The following is a 13,724-nucleotide window of genomic DNA, read 5'->3' as shown; positions in this document are numbered from 1 at the left end:
GAAATGATCAGATACACATAAGTTCTGGGTTTACCTGGACTTGCTGCTTTTGTGTTTTCAGCATATTAGGGTCTATTGATAGCGGCCCAAGCACACTGGCCATTAGTTCTTTCTCTATCAGCCATTGTTTTAACTGAGCCTCCGCATTCTGGAACAGGGTCAGGTCATTTGAAGACTCTTCCAAAGTTTGCTGCCTTTCAGCTGTCATCTGGGTGATGTCTTTCCAAAAACAGTCTACAGAGGACACAACAGACAGAAAACAGAAAAGAAACATACATTTATAGAAATTCTTCATTTAATCACTTGTAATTCATTGCAACCTGTAGTTGTGTGCAGAAAGTTGTCTCTAGTGAGAGTAGATTAAGGTACTGTTCCCACCAGGAGTTTTTGGTGCTTTTTGGATGTTGCAGATTTTCTGCACCAGTTCTGCACCCATAAATTAAAATAGGTAAATTGCAGTTTTTTTTCAAAAAGACGCAGGTAAAAAAAACTCACCCCAAACTCATCGTGGGAACATAGCCTAAAGGCTTGTTCACAAGTAGTGTTTCTGCTGTGTTTTTTTCATGCTTATAAAATGCAGTGTTCTACAGTTAACAGCAAAATAAATGAGATTTCTTAAACTCTATTCCCTTTTTTTTTTTTAGCTCCGGTCTATATTTTTTTTAAAAAGACTGCTTGTCAATTCTTCCGCTATTTTGCTTCATGTTGTTACCCAATCAACTGCATAAAAATGCATGAAAAACATTTCATAAATGCACGTAACGTACGCTGCATTTGTATCTGCTTTTCCCATGTGGATAAAAAAATACAATGCAAAAAAGCACTGTGTGACCATGCCCTACCATTCACTAGTGCAGCTTAACACTTATTGAAATAAGAAAAGTGTACACACATTTCACCTCTATATATAAAAATGGATGTGTATGTGTGTGTGTGTGTGTGTGTGTGTGTGTGTGTGTATCACCAACCAATCACGAAGCATTCTGATCCCAGGCTCTCTTAAAGGGATCCCAGGTATGGAAGTGAGGGCAAATCCACTCTGTGCTCTGATTCTGACCCCAGGCCCCTCTTAAAGGGATCCCAGGCACGGAAGTGAGGGCAAATCCACTCTGCGCTTTGGTACAGACCCCAGGCCTCTCTTAAAGGGATCTCCGGTATGGAAGTTAGGGTAAATCCCTCAGCGCTCTGATTATCACCCCAGGCTTCTATTAAAGGGATCCCTGGTACGGAAGTCAGGGCAAATCCACTCAGCCTTCTGGTTCTGACCCCAGGCTGATGGGATGATGTGGGATATTAGGGGGAGTAGTCCGTTGGCTCTGGCTGACGGGATGATGTGGGATTAGGGGTAGTAGTCAGGCGGCTGTGACGGGATGATGTGGGATATTAGAAGTAGTTGTCCAGTGGCTATGGCTGATGGGATAATGTGGGATATTAGGGGTAGTAGTCCGGTGGCTTTGACGGGAAGATGTGGGATATCAGTAGACCGGTGGCTCTGGCTGATGGGACAATGTGGGATATTGGGGGTAGTAGTCCGGTGGCTCTGGCTGACAGGGGATATTAAGGGTAGTAGTCCAGTGGCTGTGACGGGATGATGTGGGATATTAGGGGTAGTAGTCCGGTGGCTTTGACGGGAAAATGTGGGATATTAGTAGTCCGGTGCCTCTGGCTGATGGGACAATGTGGGATATTAGGGGTAGTAGTCCGGTGGCTCTGGCGGGATGATGTGGGATATTAGGGGTAGTTGTCCGGTGGCACTGGCTGATGGGATGATGTGGGATTAGTAGTCCGGTGGCTCTGGCTGACGGGACGATGTGGGATATTAGGGGTAGCAGTCCGGCGGCTGTGACGGGATGTGGGATATTAGGGGTAGTAGTCCGGTGGCTCTGGCGGGATGATGTGGGATATTAGGGGTAGTTGTCCGGTGGCACTGGCTGACGGGATGATGTGGGATATTAGTAGTCCGGTGGCTCTGGCTGACGGGACGATGTGGGATATTAGGGGTAGCAGTCCGGCAGCTGTGACGGGATGATGTAGGACATTAGGGGTAGTAGTCCGGTGGCTCTGGCTGACGGGACGATATGGGATATTAGGGGTAGCAGTCCTGTAGCTCTGGCTGACGGGACGATGTGGGATATTATAGTGAATGTGGCTATGCGGCGTGGGCGGGGCTATACACTCAGCTTTATATATATATATATAGTCATTATAATTTGTTATATCTAACCGTAGTTAGTTACTATGCCCAGGCAGCGCCGGGCTCTTCAGCTAGTTAAAATATATACATGACAGGGCTTCTTTAATTTTTACTTTACTTTTAGTCTATCATAGGGGACTCAAATCTGTGATCAACAGGTATTGCAGCATGTAGTAAAATTCCAAATCTCATATGAAGTCCAACAATGGTCTAGACTTCATAGAACCACCACGATGACGGTAACAGGTGCCTGTAATAGGCCTCTGGCTGCCATGGTAACCCATTGGCATCTTGTGACCTACCATGTGCACATGCTTAGGAGTCCTCTCTGTTATGTGCACATGCTTAGGAGTCCTCTCTATTATGTGCACATGCTTATGAGTCCTCTCTTATTACATGCATATGCTTAGGAGTCCTCTCTATTATGTGTACATCCTTAGGAGTCCTCCCTATTATGCGCACATGCTTTGGAGTCCTCTCTATTATGTGCACATGCTTAGGAGTCCTCTGTATTATGTGCACATGCTTAGGAGTCCTCTTTATTATGTGCACATGCTTAGGAGTCCTCTCTATTATTTGCAGAAGCTTAGGAGTCCTATTATGTGCACATGCTTAGGAGTCCTCTCTATTATGTGCACATGCTTAGGAGTCCTCTTTATTATGTCTACATGCTTAGGAGTCCTCTCTGTTATGTGCACATGCTTAGGAGTCCTCTCTATTATGTGCACATGCTTAGGAGTCCTCTCTATTATGTGCACATGCTTAGGAGTCCTCTCTTATTACATGCATATGCTTAGGAGTCCTCTCTATTATGTGTACATCCTTAGGAGTCCTCCCTATTATGCGCACATGCTTTGGAGTCCTCTCTATTATGTGCACATGCTTAGGAGACCTCTCTTATTACGTGCATATGCTTAGGAGTCCTCTCTATTATGTGCACATGCTTAGGAGTCCTCTCTATTATGTGCACATGCTTAGGAGTCCTCTCTATTATGTGCACATGCTTAGGAGTCCTCTCTTATTACATGCATATGCTTAGGAGTCCTCTCTATTATGTGTACATCCTTAGGAGTCCTCCCTATTATGCGCACATGCTTTGGAGTCCTCTCTTTTATGTGCACATGCTTAGGAGTCCTCTGTATTATGTGCACATGCTTAGGAGTCCTCTCTATTATGTGCACATGCTTAGGAGTCCTCTCTATTATGTGCACATGCTTAGGAGTCCTCTCTTATTACGTGCATATGCTTAGGAGTCCTCTCTATTGTGTACACCCTTAGGAGTCCTCTTTATTATGTGCACATGCTTAGGAGTCCTCTCTATTATTTGCAGAAGCTTAGAAGTCCTATTATGTGCACATGCTTAGGAGTCCTCTTTATTATGTCTACATGCTTAGGAGTCCTCTCTATTATGTGCACATGCTTAGGAGTCCTCTCTATTATGTGCACATGCTTAGGAGTCCTCTCTATTATGTGCACATGCTTAGGAGTCCTCTCTATTATGTGCACATGCTTAGGAGTCCTCTCTTATTACATGCATATGCTTAGGAGTCCTCTCTATTATGTGTACATCCTTAGGAGTCCTCCCTATTATGCGCACATGCTTTGGAGTCCTCTCTATTATGTGCACATGCTTAGGAGTCCTCTCTTAATACGTGCATATGCTTAGGAGTCCTCTCTATTATGTGCACATGCTTAGGAGTCCTCTCTATTATGTGCACATGCTTAGGAGTCCTCTCTATTATGTGCACATGCTTAGGAGTCCTCTCTTATTACATGCATATGCTTAGGAGTCCTCTCTATTATGTGTACATCCTTAGGAGTCCTCCCTATTATGCGCACATGCTTTGGAGTCCTCTCTATTATGAACATATGCTTAGCAATCTGCGCTATTTATCAGCACACTCTTGGCTCTTATTGGAATGCAGTAGAAATAGACAGATATAAATTAATAAAATTAGGAATTTTGGAATCGGCGTCATGTAAGCCATTTATTGATTCCCGTAATTTAGGGAGGGTTTTGGATGTGACATAGTTTCCATAAATTTAGAACTAATCTTCTAAAACAGTTCCATTAAATGTCTCTCTACATTTCTAATAGCAATTCAGTATCCACGGCATATTGTGGCAGATGTTGAAACTTGTAATGCCTGAAAAATAGTAGTTCCTTAAGCTAGAATCATATAATTCTACTCCAAAATCAATACATATACCCAACAAATCGCAAAATACTAAAAGGGCTGACAGAGCACAATATGCTAATAGGTTTTATCTGCCGCTATGATGTGGGACACGACATGGGAGGTTCAAAAATCTAACTCAGGTTATTACACAACCCAGAAAAGAAGGCCTACCGAAGAATATACATCTATCATTTAGGAACATCATGTCTTACATTTGTGATTGTTTTTAGACTCTTTGCATAAATTTGATGTTATAAATAGTTTTCTGGTATGTCAATTACTTATAATTTTTGTGATAATTGTAGTTGACACTTGGATCATGTGGGTTAGTAATTGGTCTTCCCAGGATTATTGCAATATGGATCTATAGGGGTGTTCTTATTTCCACATGAATTGCTCTATCAAAGTGTTAACCATTGTGAGAGCAGGAGTTATGGTATTTTTCTATCCTGACTCCATTTTGGTTATTCTACATGCATCTACTTGTTTACAAAATGGAGTCTATGTTTAGATAAGGGAGGTCTCAGGCATTTCTTTGTCTAAGAGACTTAGCGATATCAGTGAAGTAAAAGTAAAGAAAGAGCCACGCCTAGACCCTAAAGCTGGGTGTCAATAGTGTTAACTTTAGCCAATTAGAGGGATGTATGCTAATGACAGCACATATTTAGAGATAAGATGAGCCAATTATATTGTTACAATCAGAAAATGCCTATATATAGAGTGACCAATGATGTAATAAAGGAGATTTGTTCTTATACTAAGCGTGTCAGCGTGGTTCTATGTACATATACTTGGATTTTGCAATTTACCATAATTTGAAGCAGGCACAACACCTCATAACGTCCCACAATACGTGGCGACGACACCACTTAACTAAGAACTGCAGGATAAAGATCACCAGAGTCCCTGAGACATACACAGAATGACAGACCCCACTGGCAAATTGGACAAATACCTATTTTATCCAATTGGTCCTTCCAGTTTTGAGATTTGGACACATCTCCATTCATCTCTATAAGTTTTTGCAGCTTGTCTTTCAGTGCCTCTACTTTACTTTCATTCTGTTTCACTTCTTCTGCAAAGATCTAGAGAATGTTCAATGGTAGAAAAACACAAGCTTATCATAAAGTAACACAGCATTAGAAATAAAGCAGTAAAAATCCCCCAGCCAACACATACTATTAGACACCAGATGCTTCTGTACAGAAAAGTTTTCTTTATCGCTTATTTAGTCGGCATTGATGTTAACTCTGGCACTGGCAGATCCCACTAATTAAGTAATATATTACCGTAGTTACATTAGAGAAGAACATTAACCAGCAACCAAAAGGGGATCCGTAGAAAGATTAGGGCTCATGCAGACGTCAGTGATTTTTCTTGTACCAAAAAACTGATCGATTATTTTGCACGTGGCGCCATCTTGGAGGAGGCAAATTATTATTTTTTTTGCAAGATGACGCCACTGGCACCTCCACAGTAGCAGCTATCAGATCACCGATAGCTGCTACTTTGCAGGTGCAGCCAGTGACATTCTGAAACACATTTTTTTAATTAATTTATTATGAAAAAAATAAACTGCTGCAGGTGATTTTTTCTCTCTCTCTATATATTATTTATTAAGTAAACTAGGGGGCAGGTCACTGAGGGATCAGTGACCTGTCAGTAGTCTGCATTAGGAATACCTAATCAGAACCCCCCACAGGCCGCCCCGGGACATGAGCATATCATTAAATCAAAACTGAAAATAAAGATTAAACAACACAGATTTCATCAACCAAGGTATCATTTTAATCAGTATAACAACGCCAACCTGACACTATCTGTAAGTTAAGCAGCACAATCCTGCTGACAGGTTCCCTATGAGCCAAGAAGAGTATGAATGTGTGTTAATGTGCAAGGGTTCTTAATTACCAGAAGAGGGAAGTAATTCCACTGCAGGCAGCTCATCTCCCATGAGAGAAAAGCATTTTAAAACCACCAACATTCACCTAAATCAGATCCAATGTGGTTTGACTATTAGGCCGGGGTCACACTAACCGACGCAAAATCCGGTCAGTATTTTACATGCGTAATACGGATGAATGGCCCCTAAACAGTGCTCCGTATGTCATCCGTAATCAAGGTGTGGTCGCGTATTTTGTGCATGTCAGCATCCGTATGTAATCCGTATTGCATCCGTATGGTGAGATTTTCTCGCCGCCTTGCAAAATAGACATATAATGGAGCCCTATGACAGGCTTTCTAACACAAATGAAAGAATAGATATAGACACATAGAATGCATATATATATATATATATATATATATATATATATATATATGTATGTATGTATTCTATGTGTCTATATCTATTCTTTTGTTTCTCTATTAAAACTGTCAGTGTGAGTTTACTGTATCGCGCACTGAATTGCCGGCTTTGCTAAAAGACACCGGGTGCGTATTTCTCGCAAGTCACATGTGTGGTCCGTGTGTAATCCGTATTTTTTGCGCACCCATAGACTTGCATTGGCGTATTACGGCCGTAGTACGCTGACAATCGCAGCATGCTGCGATTCGCACGGAGCGTAGAATACGGATGAGAAATATACGGCTGGTGCGAGGGACCCCATAGAGAATCATTGGTCCGTGTCTAATGCGTGCTTTTAGCGCCTCTCACTCGGCCGTATTCCTCGCCAGTGTGACCCCGGCCTTAGGAATTAGAAGAATACATCCATCCACAGACATCTATGAAGATCCAGTACCTTATGCTGCTCTGCTTGGGTTCGCACTGATTCACTGTCTGTAGGAGCTTCCCAAGCTGTAGCGGTTGAGTGCATTTTCTCAAGCCACTGAATCAGAGAGTTAGTTTCATCATGCACTTTTTGAAGCTGAGTTAGGCGACCTTCCAAATCACATATTTTACTTCTTAATATATTTCTCAGATGATCATAGCCTTCATTAACATCCAGCATCCCCTGCTGCACAACTGCTAGCTCTGAAAATAAAATAACGTGTATTTCAGAAAGTGTATTTTGAATAATTTATTTTGCCATTTGCTTAGTTAAAGATAATCTGTCATATTGAAAATGATATGTGATCTGCAGAATGGATTGAGACACATTTGTGGGAAAAGCTTCTGTAAAACTTTGTAACCCCCTTCTCATGTACAACACCATGGAATGGTGCTATATAAATAATAATAATTTGTATGCATGTAAGTCCAGTGAGAGGTCCTATTCAATGACTGACAGTCTTACCATTATATACTAAAAATGGAGAAATGAGGGTGAGCCACTCTGCTGGAGAAGAATTCACAGGATTCAGATGAAGAGAAATAAATTAAAGTTTATTCCCACTGCATTTCTAGGTCGAATGGACCTCCTCTTCAAGGGAACGGTAATAAAAATAAATCAATCCCTAGTATGACTGTCAGTCACTAGTAGGACGACCCCAGTAGGACCACCTACTGGACGCATTTGCATAAAGACTCCATGGATTTCAGAATAAAACACTAGTTAAATTGAATAGTGATGAGCGGAAATGATCAGATAAGGTGTTTACAGCATGCTCGGGTGTTAACCGAGTGTCTCCGGCGTGCTCAAAAAATATGTTTGCGTCCCCGCGGCTGCACGTCTCACAGCTGTTAGACAGCCACAACATATGCAGGGATTGTCTAACAAACAGGACATCCCTGCATGTGCTGTGGCTGTCTAACATCGGCGAGACATGCAGCCGCAGGGACGTGATCATATTTTTCAAGCACACCGGAGACACTCGGTTAGCACCCGAGCGTGCTGGATCTCAACCTTATCCAAGCACGTTGGCTCATCACTTATACGGAACCATTCCAACAAACCTAAGTATCAATCTACTGATCTTATCCTTCTCTATATCATACTGTCCACAGATCAGACTGCATGCGAAACATGACAAGTTTCCTTTAAAGGGGGTTTTACACTAAGCGATATCGCTAGCAATATCGCTAAAACGTCACCGGTTTTGTGACGTTATAGCGATATTGCTAGCGATATCGCTATGTGTGATACTTACCTCCGACCGGCTCCCCCGCTGTCCATCGCTGATCGCGCGAGATCGGGCGGCTCCATTTCTCGTCGTCAGCTTTCTGCTGTGATGACGAGCGACGCGTGGAGGTGGGCGGGAGGACGTCAGGATCGCTGTGTGTGAAAGGTGAGTATCGTGCCCTGCGTCGCTGCTGCATCGCTGTGAGATCTTTCTGTGTGAAAGCTCACTAGCGATCATTTAGCGATGCACCAGCGATCCTGACCGGGTCGGATCGCTCGTCGGATCGCTGGTGCATCGCTAAATGTAAAAGGGCCTTAAGTCCACAGGAAGACATTTTATTAAATAAAATAACCAACTAAGTAACAGATGTAATTTTTCAAAGGCAGAGTTCCCCGTCGTATTGTCTTGCAGTTGTTACAAACTACAATTCGCAACATACCCTCTGATGTGAAAGTCTGCGGCTGCCCTGATATGATGAGAGTTGTAGTTTTGCAACAGCTAGAGAGCTACAGAGTAGGACACTGGTCTACGGATTTTGTCAACTCATTGAAAAGAAGTGAGAGAGTCAGCTCATTGTCACTTTCACTGTTAGGGCCCATAAAAGTGTCTGTAACACAGATCCGTGTGGCACAGGTTTGTATATTGGCATTAATGACCGGCCATGGGTCCATGCTGCAGCACCATGTACCTCCTTTCCTACACGGAAATACAGATTGTATATAGACATTTTATAGTGTATTGATATTAATTGTACTGTAAACACTCTTAGCCTATATTCAATCTGGTTTTTCATTTTCTATTGCCTTTGGGTACAGAGTTTTGCACAATTATTCCTATTTTATACCCATTTTACTTGTGGCCATCTTTTTTGCCTACACTGAAATGTAAGGCTCCATACTACTCTTACAAGGAAGAAGTTTTAAATAGTGGGATAGTCTGTAAAAAGTAAGGATAAAACAACACAGAACTTATGTAGCCCTGCTGAATGATTAATCCTCAGCAAAAATCACTATGTCTAGAAATTGACAGTAAAAAGCAACTTATTCATTATTTCCCTTTAAATGTAAATTAATGTGTATCCTATATAGTCTGTTAATTGACAGCGCTGCCACCTAGTGGTATGTAAAAGAAAATGTATCAAAATGGTCAAGTGCAAAATATTCTATATGACACTTTATAATATCAAATAATTAAAATATCTGGTTTTGTTACATCTACATCTTAATGGCACACTAGCAGCTTTGCTGAACATGTCACTGTTTGGAAGCTTTAGGTCTTAGAGACCTGATTCCTTCCTTTTGCAATGTATTTTCTTATGTACATCCCTCCTTTTCTTACTAAGAAAAATCCAAATATATACAGTAAATGAGCTTGCATTACTGACCTTTGTTGGTTAAATTCTCCTTCACATTCGATGAGCCTGACCCATTGACTATGCTCCTACCTATGATTCAAGGACAGAGAACATGAGAAACATGCAGTAAAACATTGTCAACATTAATAAAAAAAAGCACACTTGACAAATTGCCCTAATGTGCCGGGACTGTCCTAAATTTTCAGATACAGTCGTGGAAAATCTGGGTTGTCTCAGTGCAGAAGGGGTGAATTATCTAAACCCCACCAAAAAGTGGGCGATCCTCGGGTGTTGGGGACATTTCTGGGCAGGACAAGAGATGTGGCTTAAATTTCCATTTTTTTCCAACACTAATGTTGGTAAGTATGAAAAAGTTTGCATGTGAACAAATTAAAGAGACAGCTTTGTTACAGAGTAGCACTGTACTGTACTAATAGTTCACCAAATGTTCCATAAATACCTGATTTAATGGCTGATCTTGTCTTTGCAGGTGACGTCACAGCACTTATAAGGCTACATAATGCTGTCCCTTTGCTGTTTACTTTCTGCACATCTGGTCCTTTCAGTGTCCATTCCTCTTGTAAATTCTGAAAGTGTGAAACAGAGTTTTAAAGAGAATTTGTCAATAAGATCAACAATCCCCATCCTCTTATTTCTGCCGTTTTGGGAAGCAAGTTTTTGAAAGTCAAAATCAATAGACACATTTACATCTTCTATCTGTTGCTGCATTAAATAAGAAATCGGAATTTTAATTGACATGCAAATGAGGAGTTAAATGCTCTGGTTGTGATAGAGCAATTTCCGGACCTCTGTCTCCCAAGATTCTTTGCCCATTTAGCATCAGCCTTTTTAGCTTGATTGGTAGCTCACTAGCTCACTGTCTGGGTGATGTCAAGTGTCAGGCAAGGAAAGGAGACAGTGAGTTTGGAGGGTTAATCTTACTGACAGATGCTCTTTAGCTATATATGTTCATCAATTATGTGAATTATCATGTGCCATTTACCAATCTGTAATCTGAAGGAACTAACCTTCATATCTCTCAAATGTTTAGAGAGATCTTCCAAACACAGTGTCCGGCTTTCTGCAGGGATTTTATCATTTACTATGGAGAACCATTGCTTTAAAGTATGGACCAAAGACTGAAAAGAATCCATCTGCGCTTGGCAGGATGACACGTCTTCTTCCCTGAAAATGAGATTACAAGATGACGTTAGTTAAACATCAACATCGCTGAAATCAATAAACACCAGAGGAGCTCATCATAATGACATCAGAATGTGAATAACTTATTAATTTATTACAAGATGTGAGCAATGTAAATGGTAAAACAATGGCAGCCTATTACAAGAGGAAAATCATCTCAGTACTGACAATATACCGTCTTCAGTGCAATATTTTATTGGCCTATAATAGTGTCCTTTCCCTCCCAATCTACCCAAAAAAAGCCTAGTTTTATGTACATCGGTTATCCTTATATAATCATTGATTAGTGTCATGGATTTATTTAGCAAAAGTCTACGATCGAGAACACTATGGTAGCTGCTTTTTAAGAAAGGTATTAATAAATTATTTTGTTTTATTGGATGAGGTTTTTTATGTTTGACATGTTTTATACTCTTCATTACATCCTTGATAGTGTTAGTCTATATAGAAAGGGTAGCTTGAATATTACTTCTTATAACCGCTCCCAAACCTTGAAGCAGTTACATAGATGTGATAGGAGACGGAACATATGCTCAGCAATGTCATTTTGCATTACAGTATGTCCATCTTTGGGGGTGCTTTTTCAGGCAAATTTGCCTGAAAACAATGTTGTGTGCACATACAAAAAGGCTACGGGCACAGAGTAACTTTTTCAGGCACATTCTACCTGGAACCTGATCGAAACAGTGTTGCAAACCTGCTACAAAAAATAAACATACTACACAGCAATGTAAAAACTCCATTGCTGTGCACATTTTCAGCCTATGTTACACTATGTTACTATGTTACCTCTTTTAACCTTTTCTGGGTTCAGAAGTCGTGAAGTAGCTTATTTTTCAGAAACTTGTAGCAGAAGTCGCTCACTAGGTATAGTTTAAAAACCACGGCAAAACTGCCAACAAAGCTGCTTCTGGAAAAGAATGCTGTTTTTTTTCAAAAGCGGCTTTACCTAGGAAAACCTCTGTGGGACCATCATAAAGATACTAAGATTATGTGCATAAGGAGTCATTTTGCTGAAACATTGTAGCAGAAACTGAGCGGAAACTCAAAGTTTTTGAGGAGCACTAAGATTTGGTGACGCAATGAAGAGTTTTTGCCCAGTTTCTGCTCCATATACTACTTAAAAAGTCTGTTTGCACACAATCTAAAAAAAAAAAAAGCTAAACAAACTTCTAATTTGAAAAACAGAGTTGACTTCCTATACAAAAGATAGGAAGAGTTTTTCAACCATTTCTAAAGCAGTTTCTGAGAAGAATTTTGGTCAAGATCAGCACCAAAAAACTCCATGCTCCCACTTACTTTGCCTTAACAGTCTCTTCCAGATCCTGGAACCGTTTTACCATGGTGTTCACTTTTTCTAAAACCAAAGCTTTGTCTCCAGGAACAGCATACACACACAACTCATCAACCAGCTTGTGTAACTCTTCTAGACTCTTTTTCTGCTCCAATACCTCTTTGCTTGTTTCCTATCATAGAATAATGTGAAAATGTATGACATATATTTTCCATAAAAAGATATAAGGTAAGATTTACTGTGGAAATTATTTCATTTTGCCAAAGACATTTGAAAAAGGTATGGACACTTGGGGAGTCCAAACTGGTGAACAGGCCATCAACTGTATATTCTAGAGATTCTAGATTCAGTTCTGTAGATTGAAGAGGGTACTCCAGCTGATGGACTAGTAAACGCAACATATCCTAGTGACATCTATCACCTACTACTATAGAAACAGTTACTCATCCTGCTTGGGATGTTTTATAAAATATAATTTGGGTCTTTCTGCAGCATCTGAATGTATAGAAAGGAAAGAGACTCTTCAGGAGCTAAGGAAAGATCATCAGAATTGTTGTAGCGCAGGGCCGGACTGGCCATCTGACAATTCTGGCAAATGCCAGAAGGGCCTTTCTGGTTGTGGGCTGCCTTGTCTGTTACATTCTTAACAGAATCAAACAGAATCAATGTTCTCAAGACACCCATACTGTTAAAAGTTGTGACGGAGCACAAAGTCGCTGACTCCATTACATATCCCAGCAGGCCACAGGAAACATTAGCAATATTGGTCTTGTAGTAAATCTTGCTTTCCTTCATCCAAGAGTAATATTAGTAATATATTCCATCTGGTGCTTGGGGATGGGGACAGCATGGGCCTGTGTGACTTCAAATGCCATGGCTGAATTTCAGTCCCAGTCCGTACCTGATATAGCGGAAAACCCCAGTAAAATGATTCCTTTAGGCAATTTGTATATGTGCAGTAGAATGGAAACTACTAAACATAACATATGAAAAAATGCTCTGCTCCAAGGCTGCACTATGGTGAAGGATCCAGTTATGGTGATGGATCCGGGTGGAGGAGAAGATGCACACAGGTGGTGGGCTCTTTTGCTAGGAGCGTACGCAGCAGAGCAAAGCTAAGTGGTATTTCCCCTGTATTGTCATTTTCTCTCATGTGTGTTTAGTGCAGTGGTGGGATTAGTTTCTGCACCGACCATTCCCTAGTGAGGGTTTAGGTTCAGGGCGAGCTAGGGTTTTTAGGTTCCTGTGCGTCGCCCGCTGCGGAACCGGCATAGGGGACGTTAGGAGTGCAGGGACACTGGCTCAGGAGAGTACAGGAGATCTCCACTTCCCTATTCCCTATTGCAGGGCCCACCATTGTTAATGTTACCCAGGTTCCCCCTTTATTATTTAAATTCGCCTTACTGGAGGCGGGGTTTCCAGACTACTGTATGTATACGTGTAATACCTAACTTCGCCAGTTGGAGGTGGTGTATCCAGCTGCAAGTCATATTATTT

General features: G+C 41.2%; 1 protein-coding gene across 8 annotated transcripts in view; it reads right to left on the bottom strand.

The window, feature by feature from the left end:
• Positions 1-13,724, bottom strand: part of DST (dystonin) — a 732,471-nt gene that overhangs the window by 252,875 nt on the left and 465,872 nt on the right. For all 8 annotated transcript variants that reach the window (XM_073589123.1, XM_073589125.1, XM_073589124.1 and 5 more), the window contains 7 exons: positions 12,233-12,399; positions 10,759-10,915; positions 10,191-10,317; positions 9,761-9,820; positions 7,116-7,348; positions 5,330-5,459; positions 35-234 (listed from right to left, as the gene is read on the bottom strand). In XM_073589123.1, coding sequence (XP_073445224.1) covers positions 35-234; positions 5,330-5,459; positions 7,116-7,348; positions 9,761-9,820; positions 10,191-10,317; positions 10,759-10,915; positions 12,233-12,399 — 1,074 coding nt within the window. The remainder of the gene's footprint in view (positions 1-34; positions 235-5,329; positions 5,460-7,115; positions 7,349-9,760; positions 9,821-10,190; positions 10,318-10,758; positions 10,916-12,232; positions 12,400-13,724) is intronic.

This window comes from Dendrobates tinctorius, unplaced genomic scaffold (genome assembly GCF_039654945.1).
Source record: "Dendrobates tinctorius isolate UK_male_01 unplaced genomic scaffold, ASM3965494v1 ptg000107l, whole genome shotgun sequence".
In the NCBI taxonomy this organism is placed as follows: Eukaryota; Metazoa; Chordata; class Amphibia; order Anura; family Dendrobatidae; genus Dendrobates; species Dendrobates tinctorius.
This window is presented reverse-complemented; position numbering and strand designations above follow the sequence as displayed.